The sequence below is a fragment of the Callithrix jacchus genome, chromosome 15 (genome assembly GCF_049354715.1).
Source record: "Callithrix jacchus isolate 240 chromosome 15, calJac240_pri, whole genome shotgun sequence".
Taxonomy (NCBI): Eukaryota; Metazoa; Chordata; class Mammalia; order Primates; family Cebidae; genus Callithrix; species Callithrix jacchus.
In genome coordinates this window covers 81,116,447-81,143,303 of record NC_133516.1, presented here as the reverse complement: position 1 = coordinate 81,143,303, position 26,857 = coordinate 81,116,447, and the positions used below count along the sequence as shown (strand labels likewise).

The following is a 26,857-nucleotide window of genomic DNA, read 5'->3' as shown; positions in this document are numbered from 1 at the left end:
GTCTTCTAGGTATACTATCATCTCGTCTGCAAATAGAGACAATTTGGCTTCCACCTTTCCTATTTGAATACCCTTTATTTCTTTTTCTTGCCTGATTGCTCTGGCTAGAACTTCCAGTACTATATTGAATAGGAGTGGTGAAAGAGGGCATCCTTGTCTAGTGCCAGATTTCAAAGGGAATGCTTCCAGTTTTTGCCCATTCAGTATGATATTGGCTGTTGGTTTGTCATAAATAGCTTTTATTACTTTGAGATACGTTCCATCGATACCGAGTTTATTGAGGGTTTTTAGCATAAAGGGCTGTTGAATTTTGTCAAATGCCTTCTCTGCGTCAATTGAGATAATCATGTGGTTTTTGTTTTTGGTTCTGTTTATGTGGTGAATTGCTTGCAGTGTTTCTACTGAGCAATGTGATCTTTGTCTATACATAATATTTTTAAGTTTTTTGTTTTTAAGATTTTTACTTTATCACTGGCTTGACAATTTTGATTATGATATTGCTTGGCACAGTTTTTTCCATGTATCTGTGCCTTAACTGGTTTGGGTATGGGGTTATCATTTTTAGTTTGGAAAGTTATCAGTTATTTATTTTTCTCCACATCTCCTTCAGGGATTCCAGGTTTTCATTTATTGGGCCCCTTACAGTCCCACAGCTCAGTCATGGTCTTTTCAAATATTTTTCTCTTTTTTCCCTCTCTGTGACTTATTCTGTACAGTATACACTACTATGACTTCAGCTTTATTAATCTGCTATTAATTTGATTAAGTGTATTTTTCATACTATACTTTGGAGTTTTTAATCTCTAAGAGTTTGATATAGGTATTTTTTTTTATTTTCCACATTTCTACTTGACTTTTTGAACATATAGAATACAGTTATAATGACTGTATTAATGTCTTTCTCTGCTAATTTTTACATTTATGTTAATTTCTGGGTTTGTTTGATTCAATATCCTCCTCATTATGGGTCCTGTTTTCCTACTTCAAGCATGCCTTTAATATTTGATTAGCTGCTAGACATTGTGACTTTTACCTTGTTGGGTGCTGGATATTTTGATATTTCGTAACATCTTTAGTATTTTTTGGGATGCTGTTAAATTACATAAAAACATTTTGATCTTTTTTTGGCTCTTGCTTTTATAATTTGTTTGGCAGAATGGAGCTGTCTAGGGTAATTATATTCTACTATTAAAGGAAGGTCTTCCTGAGTACTCTTCGCAATATCCTGTGAATTAATGAGTTTCTCCAGTGTATTTGATGGGAACCGGTGCTATTGCTGGACCTGTGTAAGTTCCAGACACACTTTCCTCTTACCTTTTCAGATGACCATTTTTTGGCCAAGACCATGTCTGCCCTGCAAGCACAGAGCCTTGCCCTTGCTGCTCCACTGCCCATTCACACATGCTGTCAGCTCACAATGGATGATGATATTGCCATGCTCGTTGTTGACAGTGGCTCTGGCATGTGCAAGTCAGGCTTCATGGGCGACGATGCCCCCTGGGCTGTCTTCTCCTCCATTGTGGGGCACCCCAGGCACCAGGGCCTCATAATAGACATGGATCAGAAGGACTCCTATGTGGGCGACAAGGGCCAGAGCAAGAGAGGCATCCTGACCCTGAAGTAACCCATCGAGCATGGGCATGCATCAGAAGAACTCCTATGTGGGGATTGAGGCCCAGAACAAGAGAGGCATCCTCACCCTGAAGTACCCCATCAAGCATGGCATCGTCACCAACTGGGACGACATGGAGAAGATGTGATACTACACCTTCTACCACAAGTTGTGTGTGGCTCCCGAGGAGCACACTGTGCTGCTGACCAAGGGCCCCCTCAACCCCTAGGTCAACAGCAAGAAGATAACCCAGATCATGTTTGAGACCTTCAACACCTCAGCCGAGTACATGGCCATCCAGGCTGCGCTGTTCCTGTATGCCTCTGGCTGTACCACTGGCATCCTGATGAACTCCGGTGATGGGGTCACCAACACGGTGCCCATCTATGAGGGGTATGCACTCCCCCATTCCATCTTGCTTCTAGACCTGGCTGGTGAGTACCTGACTATTTCATGAAGATCCTCATCAAGCGCAGCTACAGCTTTACCACCACGGCCGAGTGGAAAATCATGTATGACATCAAGGAGAAGCTGTGCTACATCTCCCTGGACTTTGAGCAGGAGATGGCCATGGTGGCTTCCAGCCCCTCCCTGGAGAAGAGCTACAAGCTGTCTGATGGCCAGGTCATCACCACTGGCAACGAGCAGTTCTGCTGCCCCAAGGCACTCTTCCAGCCTTCCTTCCTGGGCATGGAATCCTGTGGCATCCATGAAACTACCTTCAACTCCATCATGAAGTGTGACATGGACATCACAAAGACATGTCAACACAGTGCTGTCTGGTGGCACCACCATGTACCCTGGCATCGCCGACAGGATGCAGAAGGAGATCACTGCCCTGGTGCCCGGCATGATGAAGATCAAGATCATTGCTCCTTCCCAGTGCAAGTATTCTGTGTGGATCGGTGGCTCCATCCTGGCCTTGCTTTCCACTTCCCAGCAGATGTGGATCAGCAAGCAGGAGTATGACAGTCTGACCCCTGCATCACCTACGGTAATGCTTCTAGGTGGACTGTGACTTACTTGCATTATGCCCTTTCAGATGACTGTTTTGTTGGTTTTGGATAATTTCCTCATATGTATATGCTGATTAGTATTCTGAATACTCAAGGGGTAGATTCTGTAGATATCTGGGGTTCTCTCTCTTTGCAGCTCTCTTTACCTGGTAATCTGTTCTATGAAGTCTAGCTCCTTTTGTTTTCCCAGACTCTTAGTGCCATCTCCTCAACTCAAGTATTCCAAAGAGCTCTTCTCTGTTCTCTTCCTAGAAATTCTTTCAAGGCAGTAAGCTAGTGTAATTGTAGGGCTTGCTTTGTTCCCTCTCAGAGATTATTGTTCTTTGTTGTCTGATGTCCAGAGTCTTGAAAACAATTGTTTCATACATTTTATCTGTTTATGTTTGTTTCTTTTCCTGGTTGTTTCAGGCAGGAAGTAAATCCAGTCCCTGTTACTCCATCTTGGCCAGAAACAGATGTAGAACTTTTTCCACTGTCTACCTCTTTACGGTAATCACAGAGGGCCTGACATAGAAAGGTGGTCTTTTCCTCTTCTCTTTCTCCACAGACTCTATTAGGTTTTAGGTCCCTAAATTCAGATTAGCAGGAGGGGAAAGTAAGAGGGCTTACTTAAACTTCCTAAACTAAGCTTTGTTATCCAATTCCGGTTTTACCATTGCTATGTTCCAGTGGTTACCAGATACATGCTCAGCTATTAATATATTTGTACTTCATTTCCATTTGTATAGTGGTATTTGTTTGTTTGTTACAAAAAGGCCTTTCATTTTGGGAGTTCTGGAGAAATGAAAGGGTGAATGATAGGACTGCCTAAATATCACTTCAAACCTCTAACATCCATCATCCAGAACCTTCACATTTTAGAAGTGTGTGTGTGTCACACGATCACAACAAAACTTGTGTTACTAAGATACACTATGAGTGGTTAGTTCAAATGAGAGAATAATTCTGATGGATTGAAATGTATAAACTGCCAACTTTCTCCATAAAGTTACAGAAGTGTGGAAGCATATGAGAAGCAGTAAGAGAAAAGAAAGTAGAGGTGATCAGCAAAGGTGTAGGTGATTAAAATTAATGACAGGAGTGGATGAGTTACTCCCAAGGCAGAAAGGGAAATGACCTTTGAAGACACATAGGAGTAGATGGTCAACAACTTAGGTGGGAGAAGTGAATATCACATGGTCTGCAATACTGTGGTCATAGAATGTCAAAGATACGGACCTTTCTATTGGGATAAAGGTGCTAGCAGTATTATTGTCGTGAGAACATAACAGGCAAATAGTCAAATGTGATATCTTACTGACTTCTGGAGGTACATTAGTATTCCAACAAATGTTAGAATGAATAACCATTGATTGACAGTTACATATACTCTTTCTGGAAGGTTCAAAATATTTCAAGTTTTACTATACTATTGCAAAAGAACCAATGAACAAGTTTTATTGATATAGTAGGAAAATAACTGATTTAAAGCAAAGTCTTATTCACCACTGACTACACCTCTATGGCCATGTAACTATAACAAGATATACCATTTAAAGACACTGTATTATCTTATACCAGCAATAAATGTAGTGAGAGACATTGTTTTGTTGATCAATGTCAAGCTCTGGAATAATGTAATACTGGTAGGGCACAGAAGCCTACATACCAAATGTCTTCTGACATAGTCATCTACTTGTTGCTTTAGTTCAACTCGGCGTGCATCAGTGAGTTCCTGAAGTCCTCGCCAAGGAGCAAATAATTTCTTTTTCTTACGGCACTTTGCTAGGAATTTAAGCGCCTAGAGGGAAAAAAAATTGAAGGCTTGTGATTTTTCTCCCCTAACTAATAAAACTATTTTCTCACTACAATATATGGTAGTGACCACATTGCAATGCTGATTAATTCTGAGTGTGTATAAGGAGGGGAATGGGACTGTGATAAGATGCAGAACAGTGACTTTTTAAATACATAGTCTTCTTTAGATATTACAAGGATATGTTCATGTATTATTTGTGCAGTAAGTAATAAAGAGAAAAAAAAAAGCAATGGATTCTAGTCTCCATTATAGTCCCTTATAAACTATGATTCTGGGCAAATCACTTGATCTCTAGAGGACAGGTTCTATGTCTATAGAAAACAGGGACCTTAGTTCTACACAGCTTACAGGATTGTAAATACCAAGGAGACAGTATTTCTGTCTGAATTCTTTCTGATGTCCTTCAGAATGGACTGGTAAAAACAAATCTTGTAATAGGCATGATATGGGACACATTTGCAATTATTCTTCCCAGTTGTTTTCACTCTTCTCGTCTTTGTAGGTTTTATTTTCATCAAAGTATATGTTCACATTGTTTAAAGCAGGGTCAGCAAATCATGGCCCACAGGCCAAATCCACCCTGCTGCCTGTTTTCCTAGGGCTTGAGAGTTAAAAATATGTGTGTGTGTGTGTGTGCGTGTGTGGTTTTTTTTTTTCATTTTACATTTTTAAACAATTTGAAGGGAAAAAAATATTTAGTGGCATGTAAAATTATAACTATTTAGTGACATGTAAAATTATATGAAATCTAATGTTTACAAATAAAATTTTATTGGAACACAGTCATGCTCATTTGTTTACTATTGGCTATGGCTGCTTTTGTGCTCTAACTGAATACATGTGACAGACGGCATGACCTGCAAAGCCTATAATATAGCCCTTCCAAGACAAGTTTGCTGATGTAATTCTATTATTTAATGTGTCAGTTTCATAAGAATTAATAGAATCTTAAAGAATTCTTACTAGAATTACCCACTTACCCTGTCCCCCCACCCAAAGGCAACAATTTAATTCAGGTTTTTCTTTTGATATTTAGCTCCATCTACTTTTCTGTGATTTTTTTGTTCAGATATAGGTATTATCTATTGATTTTCTTATATGATAGATATGAATTTAGATCTTTTTCACTACTTCTACTCCCCACCCATCCTATATTATTACATCATAATTTTAGTCAAATTAATGATCCATATTTACAAAATTATGACCACATAAAGGCTATTCACTTTTGAACAATATAGTATACTATAATTACTTTTCCTTCCTTATACATTTTTATTTTCTCTGGAATTATTAACTCTCTTTTTTCCCATGCTTTGTTTTCCATATAGTTTCTACTGATTATATTTTACAAACTCTGCTCTAATTGTCAACACATTAAAACACATCAGGCATTTTATCAAATTAATTTTCTTGGACACATTTTCTAGAGCGTCTTGACCTGCTGCAATTTGAATTGACTTCTCTCTATACCTTGGGCATGGCTGTCATCCTGTGGCCTCCATTCACCATCACCTTGGTCTACTTTTCATCTTTCCTTTTGTTCCTTGGATTCCATATTACATTGTTTATCAGGTTACTCCCTTCTTATCTAAAAATGTCTTTGGTCTGTCCTTACCTTTAATTAATAATTTCGTTGGGAATAGAATTCTAGTTGGAAATCATTTTCCTTCAAACATATGACAGTCTTACTTCATTACTTTTTAGCTTCCAGTGTTCCTGTCCAGATGTCCTTTTGTTCCCAGTACTTTTCACAGTATTATGAAATAAATATGGAAGTGTTTCTGTCACTGTATCGGACACTTAGTTAGTCCCCTTAATCAAAAATTCATGACATTCAGTTCTGGGAAATCTTAAGTTATTTGATTTTCTCTCCTCTGTTTTTTCGTGTTCTTGATTTCAAATGTTTGGTTGTTTGACATCCTAGACTGATAGTCTTTTCTATCTATCTATCTATCTTTTTTTTTTAATTAAAGATTCTGCCTTTTCTTTTTCAAATGACATTTTATATGTTGATCAGGCTGGTCTGGAACTCCTGAGCTAATGCCATCCTGCCACCTTACCATTCTGAGTAGCTGGCATTCCAGGTGTGTGTTACTGGCAAAATCTTTCTTCCTTGCTTTCTGTGAGATTTCTTGAAATTTTCACGTATAGCCCTTTTATTAGTCTTTCAGTTTTCCCTGTTGAATTTTATTCTATGTGCTCCCTTTTATATGGCATCTTGGTTTTGTCTCATATGTTACTTTTCCTTATCTCTCTAAGGATAATAGTAACAGATTAAAAAACTTTTTTCCTTATACCTGCAACATTTATATTCTATCAATTAGTTTTATTCCATTTGTTTTGTCTTTGGCTTTCCTTAGCTGTTCAGTGATAATATCTTTCAACTGATAAGAGTGGGCACTAAGAAGTTATTTTAAAAATTTCCCTAATACCCTTGCTTTTTTGGTATTTTTTTGAGACAGGGTCTTACTCTGTCACCCAGGTTGGAGTGCAGTGGCTTGATCATGGCTCACTGCAGCCGTAACCTCCTGGGCTCAAGTAATCTTCGCACATCAGCCTCCAGAGTAGCTGGGACCACAAGTGTGTGCCATCATGTCCAGCTAATTTTTTGTAGAGAAAGGGTCTTGTTATTTTATCCAGCCTGGTCTCAAACTCCTGGGCTCAAGGGATCCTCCTGCCCTGGCCTCCCAAAGTGTTGGGATTACAGACATAAGTCATCACTGTGTCTGGCCTTGTTTTTAATATGGTACTTGAGTTTTCAACTGTGCATCCTTCTGTTGAGACTTTCTTCTTTCCTTCTATTCTCCCCTTTCCTTGAATTTTCTCTTTTAGCAAATTTCCTTAATTTTTAGCTACTGGAGAAACAATGCCTCTGTTTTTACATAAAGTAAGAGAGGAAGAGAAGATAGATAAACATTCTGACCTTTCTTTTCCTGCCAAAGACATTAATAACCAGTTCTTCCTGAGGGACAAGTTCACTGAAAGGATATTGGTATTCCTTTATATTATCTTTTTTTCTTTTCTTTTGACGACTGGTCTCATTCCTGTTGCCCAGGCTGGAGTGCAGTTCATGGCTCACTGTACCCTCAACTTTCCAGGCTCGGGTGATTTTCCCCACTTCAGTTTCCCAAGTAGCTGGGACTACCACTACATGCTACCACACCTGGCTAATTTTTGTATTTTTAGTAGAGATGAGGTTTTGCCACATTGCCCAGGTGGGTATATTACTTTAAATGAGGCTAATGAATTATTTCCCATTTTTTCTTAGCAAGGTCAACTGCAGTGCTAATATAATGTGAGTCATAGATGTAATTTTAAATTTTTTAGTAGTCACATTAAGAATATTAAAAATGGGCAAAATAATATTTACTGAGTTATATAAAACATAACTCAATATACACAAAATATTAGTATTTTGTCTTGTAATCAATATAAAAAAGCATTAATGAGATACTTTACACGTTTTTGTCATGCTACATTTTCAAAATCTGGTGGGTATTTTACACTTATGACACATTTTAATTTGGACTAGCTACATGTCAAGTTCTGCATAGCCAGCTATATATGCTTAATTACTACTATACTGAACAGTGCAGGTCTCTGGCGTGTCTTAGAAAAGGCTGCTTTAGGCCAGGCACAGTGGCTTACACCTGTAATCCCAGCACTTTGGGAGGCTGAGGTGGGAGGATCACTTGAGCTCAGGAGTTGGAGACCACCCTGGCAACTTAGCGAGACTTAGTCTCTACACGCATGTGCGTGCGCGCGCACACACACACACACACACACACTAGCTGGGCCTGGTGGTACAAGTCTGTGGTCCCAGCTATTATGGAGGCTGAGGTGGGAGGATCTCTTGAGCCTCATAGATCAAGGCTACAGTGAGCTGTGATCTTGCCACTGCACTCCAGCCTGAGAGACCAGAGAGAGACTCTGTGTCAAAAAGAAAAAAAAGTAAAGGATGCTTTAAAAATATGGCAAAATGTATCCTTTATTGACTATTGCCTTGATCTAATTTTCTCTACTTTTCTACTTCTTTTCTCAGTGTACCTTCCCATTTTTATTTTGCTTTTCCTTCTTTGAAAGTTATTCTTGGCCAGGCATGGTGGGTCACGTCTATAATCTCAGCACTTAGGGAGGCAGAGGCAGGAGGACCACTTTAGCCCAGGAGTTCAAGGCTTTGATGAACTATGAACACACCACTGCACTCTAGCTGGGTGACAGAGTGAGACCATGTCTCTTAAAAAAAAAAAAAAAGTAATCCTCTTATTTCCTTTTCCATTTTGGCTAACTTTGCTTTGACTTCATCTTGTTTTTATTAATGAGATGCAAAGACTTATAAACATGACCTTGACCCATCCCTTTTTGCTCTTAAACAGAGACTCACTCCTTTTTAGGTAGAGCAAATATGAGACAAATGTGACTAATCTTCCCTTTTTGCCAATTTGAAGTATAAAAGCCAAAACAACTTTACCTTCATAGCCTTCAGATACCTTCAGATACTCTCCTATGATGACTCCTACTTTTTCTCTAAGAAATGGAATGCAAACCAGGATATTTCACTTTATAGTAGAGGATCCTTTTACAAAGTATTGGGCTCATCTAAATCAGGCAAGGTAGTAAGTCAACTTAATAAGGGCCTAGTTAATTCTATGAAAGGGAAAACTTTAAAAAGGAGGTATTTGTGATGTAAAAGTATTATAAAGGCCAAACATTCCTCCAAAGGAAGTGTCTCCAACCCTGATATCAAATGGTTAATCCTTAGATGGCTTTGTTTAGCAGAAGGTAAATATCAGGAGTAAGTGTGATTCAATGATGGTGCAGGACTGTTTGTTGTAGATATAACCTGAGATCCTCAGAAGAGCCTGAAGAAGGAGTAGGAGGCAGACATCTCTTCCTATTTCTCTTGTGTTTATTCTATTATGTTTTTTGGATGTTTAAAAAAAAAAAAAACTTTGTAAAACGTTAATCACAGAGACTGTTCAAAATCTATCATAGTAGAAAACTGAAATTGACCTGAAAATTCAATAATAAGGGATTGTTAAACTTATAATTGTTATAGGACCTGAAATCCTAACATGAAAGTTAACGATGTGGAAAACTGGTAATTAAATTTAAAAGAAAAGCCTTGTGCTATGCTTTTCAAAGGCAACAAAATAGTACTATGCTCTAGACAGATTGCAGAAAAACTGACATTTAAGAATGATTCTACAATTAAAATGTTATAATGATTTAAATATATCTAATATCTCATCTGTGCATTTAAAAAATCGAATATCACATGCTGCGCTTGCATTGAATTTTGTAATTTACAAAATACATTACTATAAATTAGGGCATCTGATCCACATAACAACTGAGTAAAAAGAGTAAGGGTAAACATCTATTCATACATCAAGCACATGTGGTAAGCTAACAACAACAAGGCTTAGCTCCTTATCCTTGAAGAACTCACAGCCCAAGTAAGAAGGGAAATAATTAACAAAACAACATTATAGTATAGTAAATGATGTACAAGGTACAAGGTTCTAAGGCAGTACTAAGGACTCAGGGTCTAAATCAGCTTGGCCAGAGGTAAGGGGGTTTTCTTTTAGAAAGCTAAGTGTCTTGACCAATGCTTTACAACAGGTAATAAGCAAAGTCAGGTTTGAAGTCATGTTTTTGCCTCTTCATTCAGAGCTCTTTTTTTACTACATTGGACTCACTGCTCTTTGAAGTGTGACAGCTGCTTTATACTCTGTGAGAGACTGCCTCTGTTGGCGAAAATTTTTCCTTTCCCTGTACCCTCTCCAATGTTTCTGGATAATCACTGCTGATTTCTCTTCCATTTCTCGATTGTGTTTCTCCACCTGACCTAAAAAGATGATAGACACTATTACAATATACTCACTGCTATGCTTTCTTATGTTTTGGAATCAGAACAATGATAATAATAATCTTGCGTTCTTTTTATCTTTGTCAATATTGTTTACTAATTTTCCCAATTCTATTATTTTACAATGGTTCTAAGATTTTAGAAACAACGCTTTCCCAGATTATGTAGCTTCTTTAGAGAAAGAACTCATATAATATTTTTGTGGTAATGAGCAAATGGCTATAAATCCAACCTAAGAACACTTGAAAAAAAGAATCACAAGTACATGGTTATGAAGTCATTCAGTACCACCAGAGGGAAAGGGCAAAATGTGCGGATGTATTCTCTAGTCTACGTGCTTCCAAATTTCTCTTAAGTCACTCAGTCAGTTATACAGATGACTTTCTTTTTGCTTTCTTGGAGTTGTTCAGTATATAGCCCAGGGTTCACAGTACATATGTGACACACTAAGACAGTAAAATTGTTAATAAAATGAGGGCGGTATCTGAGGGAGTATAGGAAATGGATAGAATTTAAAGATCAATTGGATATGGAGGTAAAAGAGGGAAAGGACTCTAGGATTTCTCAAATGGGAAACTGAGTAAGTTCTTGGTGCCATTACCTGAGATGGTGAATAGAGGAAAAGGAAATCTCAGGAGTAAGATGACTTTGGTGTTTGGGATGCCTGTGGATATTCGGGTAAAGCTGGATCCAATAGGCAGCTGGCTACAGAGCTGTGTTATTCAATACACTATCCACAACTGACTACTTGGGTTAAAATAAAGTAAAATTAAAATTCAGGTTCTTCAGTGCTCTAGCAGCATTTCAAATACTCAGTAGCCGTCTCTAGCCATTGGCTACCATACTGGATGGTACAGATATACAACATTTCATTTTTGTAAAAAGTTCTATTGGGCAGTTCTGCTCTAAGAGGTTAGGAGAGAAGGTGAAGATAGAGACCAGATTTGAAACTGCTTGGCACTCAGCTGAGAGTTGAGCTAGTTATGGATGGATACCACAGGAAGAGCAAAATGAGAGAAATGGAACCCTAGAAAATACCTATATTTAATGGAGATGAAGTAAAATAAAGGGCTAGTGAAGGACCCTGGGATTGAATAACAAGAAGAGAGGTAAAAGAATAAAAGAATATTGAAACCACTAAGAGCTCCCAGACCACACCTTATTATTAATTTCAGCTTAGTCTTTCAAAGACATCAAGAAGATGTCACAACGTTTGTACTAAGGAATAAGTTAAGTTCTGATTGCAGAATGTAATAATATTCCAACTCCTTATTTCAATTCAAGAAGTTTCTTTGTGTCTCTAATTTATCTGAAAGATAAGAAAAGAAAACTGGTGGGGAGATTGTTCATCATCAACTAATAGGTCTGAATCAGAAAAAATAGTAACTGTTTTTGAACTCCGAAGACTTAATAAAATTTATCTGAAAAACAGACAAAAAGGACAAAGGTCCAAATTAAAAAAAAAAATCATGTAGCTAGAAAACTTGGTTTGTTAAAAGATAAGCTAAATATTCTTATATTTATAAGGTTGATACTGCCACTCACCTGGATGAACTATTTCCAGCATACTCAGCCGCAATTCTCGGGAAAGTCTCATGGCTCTCTGTCTTTGAAGTTGCAACTGTAATCTGAGGTCCTCTTCTTCCTTCTTCCTATTTATCTCCAACAATATCTTTGTTCGTTTAGATCTGTGATGTAAATAGTGTATTATACATAATTTTAATAAATCGCATGTTTAAAAAATGTATGAAAAAATATATAACCTCACTAGTAACCAAATGAATGTAAAAAGATAATTTTATAAAAAAGATAATTTCTAGTGTCATTAAGATAGGATAAAATAGTTTGTCACCTGCTGCTGTTGTACAACCTTTCTGGAGAACTATTTGAATATATACATGCATTAAAAGTCTGGAAAAATATTTGAAGTATATAAATCAAAAACCTTAAAAATGATGACTAATTAATTCCATTACAAATAATTTTCTTAAGGAAATAATCATATATATACATATGAATTTATGTTAAAAAATGTTCTCCACAGTATTACAGCAGTAACAGGTTGAAAACAAACTTTCCATCTCACAACAGGGAATTAGATAAATAGATACTGGTTCATTCACCTGATGGGATGGTATTCTATAAACTGAAAAAACAATATGTTCAAAGAATATTTAGTGACATGAGAATATACTGATGATCTAATGTCAGGTTAAAAAGAAAATCAGGATATAGAAGAATGAGATCCAAATTGTGTCAAAAAGTTTGTATTTACTTACATAGAAAAATAAATAATTAAAAAAATTAAAATTTCAAGTGATTTTTACTGTATGATGTGATTACAGTTGGTCTTTATTTTCTTCTTATGCCTGCTTCTCAATTATTGACAACTGAACATTACTTTTATAACTGGTTATGAAAATTTTCATGTGGCCACAAACATTTCATATAATTATCATTTTCGTATTACCTGTTTTTATTCATCAAAATTTCTCCTTAGCCATTCCTAATTTTTGTTGCTTCCAATATCACTATGTAAGGAGACTACAAGTGGTCAGTTTATAGTAAATATACTCAAAATGCTTTCAGATACCCATAGAGAAAAAAACAAGGATAAGAAGAGAGGCAGAATAAACTACTTGTTTAATTGTATAAATTTAATTTTATATGTGTCCCTCAAGAACATTTTCTTTTAGATCTTTTTCTTAGAATTAAATGTAAACAAATGTGGTACCTTGAGTATAACTCTGTACTCTTAACAGCCAGACTTCATTATAGTATAGTTAGAGAGGATTATTATGATTTTCAACTCAAAATAGTTTATTTTGACAAAATTTTGTAATTATTTTGATTAAATTGTTTTGATAAAATTTTGTATTCCTGTGGTTGTTTCTCACAAATTCTTAACTTTCATCAATTACAACTTAAATTTTCTCTAGCTTTCTACTTAGGACAGAGTAGAGGGTTTATTTGTTTTGAAATTTCTTTCTTATCCCTATTATTAAAAGTAGAGAAGACCTCAAAAGTGTATGTGTATCAAAAGGTTCTAGAGAAGATGTAGGGCTAGTTGAATAGTTCTAAGCGTCTCTTGCTCTTTCTCTTTGTGAAAGTTGGAAATGAAGTAGGTAAGGGCCTCTCCCTTCCCAAAGAATAGCCGATAGCAACTTGCCTCTTCTGCAGAACTTCTTCACCTCAAAACTTCTGGGTTATACAGCACTGAGATAACAATGTTTTATCTTTTACCCATTCATAGAGGGTGAAAGAGAGCAGGGGCCGGGCGCGGTGGCTCAAGCCTGTAATCCCAGCACTTTGGGAAGCCGAGGCGGGTGGATAACGAGGTCAAGAGATCGAGACCATCCTGGTGAACATGGTGAAACCTCGTCTCTACTAAAAATACAAAAAATTAGCTGGGCATGGTGGCGCACGCCTGTAATCCCAGCTACTCAGGAGGCTGAGGCAGGAGAATTGCCTGAATTCAGGAGGCAGAGGTTGCGGTAAGCCAAGATCGAGCCATTGCACTACAGCCTGGGTAACAAGAGCTAAACTCCGTCTCAAAAAAAAAAAAAAGAGAGCAGGCTCTAAGCAGTCTCCTTTCAAACTGATTTTTTAAAAAACTACCTCTGGCCAGGCATGGTGATTCACGCCTATAATCCCAGTATTTTGGGAGGCCAAAGTGGGTGGATCACCTGATTTCAGGAGTTAGAGACCAGCCTGGCCAACATGGTAAAACCTCATCTCTACTAAAAATATGAAAATTAGCCAGGTGTAGTGGTGCGTGTCTGTACTCGCAGCTACTTAGGAGGCTGAGGAAAGAGAATTGCTTGAACCTGAGACGTGGAGGTTGCCGAGATCATGCCACTGCACTCCAGCCTGGGTGAAAGAGTGAGATTCTGATTCAAAAAAACAAACAACAATAACAAAAAACTACCTTTGTTTCTAACTTCTAATTGGTTATAGATTATAATGTCCAGCGCTACATTTTCAGTATTTTAAATATACTATTACTATGGAAAACATTGTAATCATTAAAATTGCATTACTAGAATATTTAATCTGTCAGAAAACTGGGTTTGGGAAACAATTTAGGCATGTAGGCTATGAAATATGGCAAAGACTATGGAGCATAAAGGTGAAAGTAAAATACAAATCAGAAAGACAGGATAAAAGTGAGGTTTGGTAATTTAAATACTGACTAAATTGTAAATAGGTGTGCTTATTGGATTCATATGTTTTATTTTCATGTTCAAAAACATTTATTAGGAACTGATGTGATTGTGAATGTAATTCCCCTATTTATTATTAAATAACATCTAGTTAATTTTGTTAAGAGTTTCTATAATCACTAAAAAATCAAAGGAATATTCTTCCAACTGGTTACTTTGTAAGAATTAGTAGGCACTGGATCATCTGGCATGTGTATTATACTTCTGAAAATGAAATGACTGATCAGATATCATATTCTGAAAATAAGTAAATTCCATGATTCACATTTGATCAATATGAATTTTAACCATTAAAGTGGGAGTTGACCAAACTTTCTGCTGCCAAAACACTGTGCTTCAGAGAGAGAGAGAGAGGAAAAAAAGATACTACTGCATTTAAGAAACTCAGTTCAGGGGGAAATCAACAAAGGTAATTAAAATACTTAAAAATCTGCACTATGATAGAGGTAGGTAAATTGTGAGGTTTCTCTAAGATAACTAGATCAGCTGTTAGCTGCTTCAGAAAATCTTATTGAAGAGTGGTTAAGAGACAATAAAGTTTCTAAATATGAGAAATGACTAAATAAAAAAGAAACCTAGGAAAGTGTGTTAGCAAGGGTGTGACTATAAAAGAATGCCTCTTGCTGAATCTAAAACACACTAATCAATAATGGACCCATAAACATGACTGGTGGGCAGTCCCTCTCCCAAAACCATGGGAGGGGCAAATTACTGAGACAAGACTTGAGCACAAAAAGACAGAAATAACCTTTGAAAAAAAGGCAAGCCACAAAGGAAGCAAGAGACATTTGCATGAACTGTAACAACTAATAGAAGAGAGAAGGTGCTGAACTGGAGCAAACTGAAAATTAAAAAATTAAATCGAATCCAACAGGTTAGAACTGCATTTCAGTATATTCTGGGACCTCAAATGCAAAATACTGGACAGGCAACAAACAAACTGTGAGACTTAAATCATTTTTGCTTCAGAGCTTATCTTTTTTAATGAAAGTATTTATAACTTTTCTTGTCACATAAAGAAAGCAATGGAATTTCTATTTTAAAATAATGGAATATAAGATTCCATAGATATACTTCTAAGTGGAAAAAATCTGTAATCCTCGGCTACTTTTAAATAAAGATTTTAATATAGAAAGAGTATACAAACAAATTTGGCAACTATTGTGGGACTAAACATTAAAGCTGTGAATCCAAGTATAGGGGTACCTTTAAATTTAAGATGACAGATAACTAAGAATGATAGCACATAGAATCCTTAAGTAATACCTATTCTATCTGAATTCACCACAGAAGGCAACACCAAGAGCACCTCAAATGCTTTGGGTAGAAAATATACACTGTGACTCAAAAAGTACTCAATATTTCCCAAATTTATCTAACCACAGAAATGCTTAAAAAAAAAAACAAAACCCAGCTTGTAAGATAGGCAATAAACTTTGAGTAATAATAGATGGGTAATACTTGCATCTCATTAGTACTATCTATTTAATGCATCTATTTGTCTAGCTAAATTTGTGTATTTTCAAAGACTGAAAGTGTGCCATGTGTATTTTTCCTCCTACCATCTTCTAAGTGCCAGATAATATGCTAAAAACTTTGTATTATCTGAAATTTTACATTATACTGATCATACAAGTATACGAACTATTATTCTCATTTTATAGACTGGAAGTTTGAAGCCAAGAGAGGTGGGGTATTGTTCAAGTTCACTCAGCCAATAAGTTGTTGAAGTGAGATACAAACTTGAATCTGTTAAATTGGTAGGGGATGGATCACCTGGTATATACTAGGCACTTGATATATATTTAAAAACTAATTATTTTCTTTGCTACCAACAATATTCATACCCAGAGTGATTTTAATATCTTCAACCCTGTGACTACATGGTATATTGAACCCCAAAGCTATTTTTAAATGTTTTTATAACTGAAAAATGCATCTGCAGTTATGAAAAGAATAGTTTCAGTTTTCTTTTAAAAATAGACTTCTGTAAAATGCCAGTTTTATTTTAGTGAACTAAAGCTTGGCTTTAAGTTAGGCTGCATGAAAAAGTCACCCCTGAAACAGTTCTTTATCATAAATTATCTAGACGTTGAGTCATTTTCTGTTGCTCTGTTACCTCTGACAATCTGTACTGGTCAATCATTTCAGAAAGTGAGCTATGTTTTCAGTATTTTCTTTTCAGTCTACTTGAAATAAATGACAAACTATATCATAACTCAATGACCATATCCATCCATGCCATATTTTTTCAGGAAAATCAGTTAACATACTTAAACTCATATATATGCATGTTATTTTTTATAATTATATACACACAATTATGATAACTGCTGCTTTGAGGGTTTAATAATATAACTATCATTGGCTCCCTCTGTAGGCTTGGCTCCCATAAATATCTTCTTAAGTGGATAAAATTGTATATTTGACATATCAGATTCCTGTGTTACGTCCTTTGCTTTGAAAGTACATCTGGTTATTGGAGTGCTGGAAATGTATGGGAAAAAAATTGAAAAGATAAAAGAAACATACTAGGAAATTTAAAAAAAAATCACCTGAATTTCAATTCAACTATACTTTAGTAAGGTTCTTAATCATCAATCCCCTCACCAAAATTTTCTTACCTGAAACTTCTCTGCAAAGCAATCACAGCAGATGGAAGCTTCTTTAATCTCTTTCTTGTCTGAAAACCCTTCCAATAGGCTTGAATCAAGCATGCTGCTTGATGTAGTTTCTGAAATTAAAAATAATTTAGAGATATATCTAGGAAGGTCTTCTTTTTTTTAAGTCTACCTCTTAAAGTATCAGGTCAAGGCAAGTATTAATCTCCAGCTCTAACAAGATGGGTAAGAATATTAAACCTTACCTCCCAAAGGAGGTATGTTAGGCTTAGTAAGGCTATTTCTAGAACATATTAAAGATATACTCTAGTTAGCTCCAAATTCTCCCTGAATAATCTCACTTCCATTTCCTTTTCAAAGATTTCACAGTTCTGCCTGACCTTTCATTATCCTTTTTGAGATAACATGTTAATGTTTTTATTTAATAGGCAGTCAACCTAGTTAGGTTCAAACTATAAGCTCTGTTGATCCTTGTAGATGGCTGCTCGAATCTCTGCTTAGTTCTGTAAGCCTTCGGAATGCTAGCCTCCTGATAGACCACTGGGCTTAAAAGGACAACAAACTGTCTAAGTTCTACACTGAATTCTGTCCCAGTTTCCTGTTTACTTAGTAGACCTCTGAGTCCTGAAATGGAATAGCAAAGGGTACAACTATTAATAATAAAATGTAATTTTGTGATTTTGTTACCTAATCAATATGAATTTGAGCACATGTATAATTTTGAGATTAACCTAAATTCTTGCTGGTTCATGTATACATGAAAAAAGAAATTCCCTTCTTCTGTACTCTTCCTTCCAGGCTCTCCAATTCACTGTCCTGCCTTACCAGACTTCTTTTCATGGTTTCTGCTTGTATTTTTAAATTTATTGCCCTTTTGGTTTTGGATATACAATGTCACCCTTTCCTTTTAAATTAAAAAATATCTTTAGTCATTTTAGATGTTTTCCATATTTGAGTCTTTATCTGGAAATCAGAAAGATATATGCCTCTTCCTATTGGACTGGGCTATTTAGATCCATCATTCTGACTATACTAGAGGAAGTATGATAAAATAATCAATAACTTGCTGCCTCAATTTTCTAAATATTTTTTATTAGTAGTATTTCTTACAAAAAGGAAAGGTATTATTGTTGTGTCTCAAAGAACAAGAAGGGTAGCCATAGGTGATCATAAATATAGTTTGCTACAATTAGAGATTTTTTGGAAAAGGAAATTTAAAAGTTTAAATAGCTTATAGATAAAAGAAGATAAACATCAGAGATGGGGCTTTCATGAGAAATGCTGAATGAAACTGATGTGGCAGTATCTATAAGCAGATGTAAATGGGAGACTGAAATTACGTTTTAGGGTAGGCTGAATAGCAGAGAGATACAATTTTGTAAAATTATAGTTTAAAGATGGGGTTTTGCTATGTTGACCTGGCTGGGGTGCAGTGGCTATTCATGGGTGTGATCATAGGGGAGTCTCCAATTCCTGGACTCAAGAAATCCTCTTGCCTCAACTGCCTGAGTAAAAATTTTGAAGATATTTCTATTTTGGGGGTATTTTGCTTGAAGTCTTACGAGAAAGTAAGTGAGGAATATTTAAGAAAAACTAAGGCTTATATCATTAAGTCAGCAAATATCATGCAAGTTTTCTTTTGGTAACTTAATACCTGCTCTTCTACTTCCTGATAGACTGTTGGGCTTAAAAGGCTTACGAGCTGTCTAAGTTCTTCACTGAATTCCGTCCCAGCTTCCTGTTTACTTAGTAGACGTCTGAGTCCTGAAATGGAATAGAAAAGGGTATGATTATTATTTTGTTATCTAATCAGTATTAATTTGAGGCTAAAAAGTCTGGCTTAAAAACAAATGAAGACAAGATTAATACAAGTAAACTCAATAAATATTTATAGAGTTCTCCATTTTAAATACACAAAATATTGATCGGCCATTATTAATACCTATTTTTAGAATGAAGCAATATTCCTGTTCTCTCTCCCTCTTTTTCTTCTTCTTTCTTCCTCCCCTTCTCTCCTTTTTTTACTTTTCAACATCCTAGTTCCTCACCTCTACTCAATACATTCCTCTGAACACCTGATTCCTTGTGATTCTCCCGTCCCACTGAAACCTTCAATCGGAGAGAGGACTCAAGATGGCGCTGTGAGAACAACCCAGGATTGGAGCTCTCGTTGAATCCACAAAGAGGTGAGTTGGAGTTGCATTTCCAGACAGATCTTTGTTGCCCACAGAACGGGGAAACTCCCAAGTGTAAGGGAGACACGGGACGCCAGGTAGTAAGTCTGCCTGGCGAAGCCGGCAGCCGGGGCGGCAGCGGCCGGCCCTACCCAGCAATCCCCACAGGGCGCGCTTGTCCGGGTGCCCTGTTGAACCGGCAACCTGAGACTTGAGAGGGCTGGACTTGAGACTGAACGAGACTTGGACAGTAGGCCAACCCAGGGGATTGCAGGGACAGAGCCTTCGGGGTACCCGGTGGGACGAACAAAACCGCAATTTCAAACTATCCCAAGCAGACGGTCCGAGATGCTCTGTGGGGGAGGGGCGTCCACCACTACCGAGGCAACCCGTCCCTACTGAGATACACGCCCACTGCTGACGCAGCCTCCCGTTGCCGAGGCAACCTGTCCCTACTGAGATACACGCCCACTGCTGACGCAGCCTGCCGTTGCCGAGGCAACACACTACAAGGAAGAGACTCCGCTGCAGGGCGTAGCGGAGACCACAGCAGAGCCTGCAGGAACAGGGCGAATCACACAACAGCAGGGCGGAGACTCGGCAGGCAAACAGTGGCTAGTCTGCCTCCTAGCTGGGCAGGACACCTCAACGGACATCGAAAAATAAAGCCCGAACCCCTCAACACAGAGCATTTGAGAAAAAAAGGGTTTTTTTAATGAGCTCTGTTGCAGCAGAATCAAACATAGCAGCCTAACAGCCCTGAATGAACAACAGAGCTCACAGCTCAGAAATTGAGCTCCTAAAAAGAACAGACTGTCTCCTCAAGCAGTTCCCTGACCCCTCTATATCCAAAAGACTGACATTTGGCAGGCATCATCCTGGGACAAAGATAGCAGAAAAAGAGTAGCATCCCTCACTGTGCCACAGCTGCTAGAGGTGCACCCCAGACAAGCAGGGCCTAGAGTGGACCTCAGCAGTCATACAGCGAAGGGGCTAGGCTGGTAGAAGGAAAACCAAGTAACAGAAATACTTCATCATCAACAATCTGGGTGTCCACTCAGAGACCCAATCGAAAAGTCAGCAACTACGCAGACGACAAGCGGATAAACCCACAAAGATGGGAAGAAACCAGCGAAAAAAGGAGGAAAACACCCGAAACCAGAACACCACGCCTCCTAGAAAGGACCAAAACTCCTCACCAGCAAGGGAACAAAGCTGGACGGAGAATGACTGTGATGAAATGACGGAATTAGACTTCAGAAGGTGGATAATAAGAAACTTTTGTGAGCTAAAAGAACATGTATTAAATCAATGCAAAGAAACTAAGGAACTTGAAAAAAGATATGAGGAAATGATAACAAGAATGGATAACTTAGAGAGGAATATGAATGAATTAAAGGAGCTGAAAAACACAAAAGAGAACTTTGCGAAGCATGCACAAGTTTCAATAGCCGAATTGACCAAGCAGAAGAAAGAATATCTGAAGTCGAAGACCAACTCAATGAAATAAAACGAGAAACCAAGATTAGAGAAAAAAGCGCAAAAAGGAATGAACAAAGTCTCCAAGAAATGTGGGACTATGTGAAAAGACCTAACCTATGTTTGATAGGTGTACCAGAAGGGGACGAAGAGAATGAATCCAAGCTGGAAATTACTCTTCAGGACATCATCCAGGAAAACTTCCCCCACCTAGCAAGACAGGCCAACACTCAAATGCAGGAAATACAGAGAACACCACAAAGATATTCTGCAAGAAGAGCAACCCCAAGGCACATAATCGTCAGATTCAACAAGGTTGAAATAAAGGAGAAAATACTAAGGGCAGCCAGAGAGAAAGGTCGAGTTACCCACAAAGGGAAGCCCATCAGACTCACAGCAGATCTCTTGGCAGAAACACTACAAGCCAGAAAAGAGTGGGGTCCAATATTCAACATCCTTAAAGAAAAGAACTTTCAACCCAGAATTTCATATCCAGCCAAACTGAGCTTCAGAAGTGAAGGAAAAATAAAATCCTTTGCGAACAAGCAAGTACTCAGAGATTTTGTCACCACCAGGCCTGCTTTACAAGAGCTCCTAAAAGAGGCACTACACATAGAAAGGAACAACCAGTACCAGCCATTCCAAAATCACACTGAATGCTAAAGAGCATCAGCATAATGAAGAATCTACAACAACTAACAGGCAAAACAGCCACTTAGCATCAAAACGGCAGTATCAAATTCACACATAACAATCTTAACCCTAAATGTAAATGGACTAAATGCACCAATCAAAAGACACAGACTGGCAAATTGGATAAAAATCCAAAACCCATCAGTGTGCTGTATCCAGGAAACCCATTTCACATGCAAGGATACACAAAGGCTCAAAATAAAGGGATGGAGGAAGATTTACCAAGAAAATGGAGAGCAAAAGAAAGCAGAAGTTGCAATTCTCATCTCTGATAAAATAGACTTTAAAGCAACAAAGATCAAAAGAGACAAAGAAGGCCATTACATAATGGTAAAAGGATCGATAAAACAAGAAGAGCTAATGATCCTAAACATATATGGACCCAATGCAGGAGCACCCAGATACATAACGCAAGTTCTTAATGACTTACAAAGAGACTTAGACTCCCACACAATAATAGTGGGAGACTTTAACACTCCACTGTCAATATTAGACAGATCAACCAGACAGAAAATCAACAAGGATATCCAGGGCTTGAACTCAGACCTGGAGCAAGCAAACCTGATAGACATTTACAGAACTCTCCACCCCAAATCCACAGAATATACATTCTTCTCAGCACAACATCACACCTACTCAAAAATTGACTACATAATTGGAAGTAAAGCACTGCTCAACAAATGCAAAACAACTGAAATCATAACAAACAGCCTCTCAGACCATAGTGCAATCAAGTTAGAACTCAGAATACAGAAACCGACCCAGAACCGCACAGCTTCATGGAAACTGAACAACTGGCTCTTGAATGTTGACTGGGTAAACAATGAAATGAAGTCAGAAATAAAGAAGTTCTTCGAAACCAATGAGAACGAAGACACAACATGCCAGAACCTCTGGGACACATTTAAAGCAGTCTTTAGAGGAAAGTATATAGCAATAAGTGCCCATATGAGGAGAATGGAGAGATCCAAAATTGACACCCTATCGTCAAAATTGAAAGAGCTAGAGGAGCAAGATCAAAAAAACTCAAAACCCAGCAGAAGACAAGAAATAACTAAGATCAGAGCTGAATTGAAGGAGATTGAGACACGAAAAACCCTACAAAAAATCAATAAATCCAAGAGCTGGTTTTTTTAAAAGATCAACAAAATAGACAGACCACTAGCCAGATTGATTAAAAAGAAAAGAGAGAACAACCAAATAGATGCAATAAAAAATGATAAAGGGGAAATCACCACAGATTCCACAGAAATTCAAACCATCATCAGAGAATATTACAAACAACTCTATGCACATAAACTAGTAAACCTGGAAGAAATGGATAAATTCCTGGACTCCTGCATCCTCCCAAGCCTAAACCAGGAGGAAGCCGAAACTATGAATAGACCAATAACAAGGTCAGAAGTCGAGGCAGCAATTAAGAGCCTACCACACAAAAAAAGCCCAGGTCCAGACGGGTTCACAGCCGAATTCTACCAGACACACAAAGAGGAGCTGGTACCATTCCTTCTAAAACTATTTCAAACAATCCAAAAAGAGGGAATACTTCCCAAATCATTTTACGAGACCAACATCATTCTGATACCAAAACCCGGAAGAGACCCAACAAGAAAAGAAAACTTCAGGCCAATATCCATGATGAACATAGATGCAAAAATCTTCAATAAAATATTGGCAAGCCGAATGCAACAGCAAATCAAAAAACTTATTCACCATGATCAAGTAGGATTCATCCCGGGGATGGAAGGCTGGTTCAACATACGCAAGTCTATCAACGTAATTCACCACATAAACAGAACCAAAAACAAAAACCACATGATTATCTAAATTGACGCAGAGAAGGCATTTGACAAAATTCAACAGCCCTTTATGCTAAAAACCCTCAATAAACTCGGTATCGATGGAACGTATCTCAAAGTAATAAAAGCTATTTATGACAAACCAACAGCCAATATCATACTGAATGGACAAAAACTGGAAGCATTCCCTTTGAAATCTGGCACTAGACAAGGATGCCCTCTTTCACCACTCCTATTCAATATAGTACTGGAAGTTCTAGCCAGAGCAATCAGGCAAGAAAAAGAAATAAAGGGTATTCAAATAGGAAAGGAGGAAGCCAAATCGTCTCTATTTGCAGACGACATGATAGTATACCTAGAAGACCCCATCACCTCAGCCCAAAAACTCCTGAAACTGATAAGCAACTTCAGCAAAGTCTCAGGATATAAAATCAATGTGCAAAAATCACAAGCATTCGTCTACACCAATAACAGACTTAAAGAAAGCCAAATCATGAACGAACTGCCATTCGCAATTGCTACAAAAAGAATAAAATATCTTGGAATACAACTCACAACGAACGTAAGGGACCTTTTCAAGGAGAACTACAAACCACTGCTCAATGAAATCAGAGAGGACACAAACAGATGGAGAAACATTCCATGTTCATGGTTAGGAAGAATTAACATCGTGAAAATGGCTATACTGCCCAAAGTAATTTACAGAATCAACGCTATCCCCATCAAGCTACCATTGACTTTCTTCACAGAACTGGAAAAAACCACCATGAACTTCATATGGAACCAAAAGAGAGCCCACATAGCCAAGTCAATTCTAAGAAAAAAGAACACAGCAGGGGGCATCACACTACCGGATTTCAAACTATACTACAAGGCTACAGTAATCAAAACAGCATGGTACTGGTACCAAAACAGAGATATAGACCAATGGAACAAAACAGAGGCACTAGAGGCAACACAACATATATACAACTATACAATCTTTGATAAACCTGACAAAAACAAGCAAGGGGGAAAGGATTCCCTGTTTAACAAATGGTGTTGGGAAAACTGGCTAGCCATGTGCAGAAAGCAGAAACTGGACCCCTTCCTGACACCTTACACTAAAATTAACTCCAGATGGATTAAAGACTTAAACATAAGACCTGGCACCATAAAAACCCTAGAAGGAAATCTAGGCAAAACTATCCAGGACATAGGAGTAGGCAAGGACTTCATGAACAAAACACCAAAAGCATTGGCAACAAAAGCCAAAATAGACAAATGGGACCTAATGAAACTCCACAGCTTCTGCACGGCAAAAGAAACAGTCACTAGAGTGGATCGGCAACCAACAGAATGGGAAAAAATTTTTGCAGTTTACCCATCTGACAAAGGGCTGATATCCAGAATTTACAAAGAACTCAAACGGATTTACAGGAAAAAAACAAACAAGCCCATTCAAAAGTGGGCAAAGGATATGAACAGATACTTTACGAAAGAAGACATATATGAGGCCAACAATCATATGAAAAAATGCTCATCGTCACTGGTCATCAGAGAGATGCAAATCAAAACCACATTGAGATACCATCTCACGCCAGTTAGAATGGCGATCATTAAAAAATCTGGAGACAACAGATGCTGGAGAGGATGTGGAGAAAAAGGAACACTTTTACACTGTTGTGGGAGTGTAAATTACTTCCACCATTGTGGAAGACAGTGTGATGATTCCTCAAGGCCTTAGAAATAGAAATTCCATTTGACCCAGCAATCCCATTACTGGGTATATATCCAAAGGACTATAAATCGTTCTACTATAAGGACACATGTACACGAATGTTCATTGCAGCACTGTTTACAATAGCAAAGACCTGGAATCAACCCAAATGCCCATTGATAATAGACTGGATTGGAAAAATGTGGCACATATACACCATGGAATATTATGCAGCAATCAGAAATGATGAGTTTGTGTCGTTTGTAGGGACATGGATGAATCTGGAGAACGTCATCCTCAGCAAACTGACACAAGAACAGAAAATGAAACACCGCATATTCTCACTCATAGGCGGGTGATGAAAAATGAGAACACATGGACACAGAAAGGGGAGTACTAAACACTGGGGTCTATTGGGGGGAAAAGGGGAGGGCCAGTGGGAGGGGGATGTGGGGAGGGATAGCCTGGGGAGAAATGCCAAATGTGGGTGAAGGGGAGAAGGAAAGAAAAGCACACTGCCATGTGTGTTCCTACGCAACTGTCTTGCATGCTCTGCTCATGTACCTCAAAACCTAAAATCCAATAAAAAATAAAAAAAATAAAAAAAAAAAAGAAACCTTCAATCCATTAAAAAACAAAAACAAAAACAGAAAATGCACTTGGGGCACATGGAAGCACAGTGCAGTGTTAAAAAAAAAAAAAGAAAAGAAAACAAGATTAATCACATGATTTTTCATTTACCTTTTCTCAGAGACTTCTAGGCTGAGGTCTTTACGATAGCTATCCCTTCTGAGAATTCCTACGTGCTAAACTGTGAGATCTGATTTAAAAAAACTCTGTCTAGACAATCTCTTTAATAAAAAAAAAAAGAGGAGGATAGAATCACTGTGGTAAATAAAAAAGTAGAGATAGTCTTTTTTTTGTTTGAACATAAGTATCTTAAACAGAAACATTGTAAAGATAATTACTATAAACACATATTCAGTAAATGCTTGCCCTGTGGAAGCACTTATGCAGATTATTATTAGTCTATTAATTGAGAAATATTACTATTAAATATAAACATATGGTAACATATATAATTTAGGGCAAATCAATAGGTTCCTGAGAGAACATTATAGGTGAAGTGCTATAACACTAGGATAGAACATTTTCATGACAAAATAATACATAGTAGTAGTAAAAGGTACAAAGTAAGTACTATTTCCAGGTTATGTGGAAATGATGTATTATAATGTATGTATTCAAAATAAATACATAAGGCAAAATTGACTTCTAGTGTATAATTAGGGAAACCACTATATGAATCTTTTAATGTTTTATACTGTCTTCAAGACCCAAGTACTCAGCAGTATTAATAATTCTAAAATATCTTCAGGAACCTGAATAAGTTCTGCTATTTAGATATGTCAAAGAAAGGGAGAAGGATCCAGTCATTATAAAATTCCTTTATAAAGACTCCTTGGACATTCATATTTCTTTAGCGATCCAATTACAGAATTGAAAAATGTCTATCTGGCCCAATATCAACTAAAGAGCTCTATTACTGGTATTTTCTCTCTCTATTCCTATAATACCCCCAGTAATGACTAATGCAAGGTACATTATTACAATGTCTTCAAAATCATCAAGAATGATAAAGACTTTCTAATGGTTTAGGTATTAAATGCATCATAGTATATTATAACCTTTAAAAATTCCCATACAGTATAACCTTATATTAATAAGTATATTTAATGAAATAGAAACCCATTTCCTGACCACACTGAATAAGAAAAATAGATTATAATACATACATGGCTCTGGTCAGCAAAGAAATAAAACAAAGATAACATAAAACTTTGCTTGGCAATTACAAATATATATAT

At 37.3% G+C, this 26,857-nt stretch overlaps 1 protein-coding gene across 9 annotated transcripts in view; it reads right to left on the bottom strand.

The window, feature by feature from the left end:
• IQCB1 (IQ motif containing B1) overlaps positions 1-26,857 on the bottom strand; it is a 111,059-nt gene that overhangs the window by 47,053 nt on the left and 37,149 nt on the right. For 7 of the 9 annotated variants that reach the window (XR_013527599.1, XR_001907436.5, XR_001907437.4 and 4 more), the window contains exons 9-13: positions 18,800-18,909; positions 17,149-17,258; positions 11,847-11,989; positions 10,132-10,280; positions 4,277-4,408 (exon numbers count right to left, since the gene is read on the bottom strand). Coding sequence is in view for 6 of the 9 variants with exons in the window: in XM_017965189.4 (XP_017820678.2) it covers positions 4,277-4,408; positions 10,132-10,280; positions 11,847-11,989; positions 17,149-17,258; positions 18,800-18,909 (644 nt within the window). In the remaining 3 variants the exon portion in view is untranslated. The remainder of the gene's footprint in view (positions 1-4,276; positions 4,409-10,131; positions 10,281-11,846; positions 11,990-17,148; positions 17,259-18,799; positions 18,910-26,857) is intronic. The other 2 variants (XM_078351998.1, XM_078351996.1) reach the window with 1 other exon arrangement.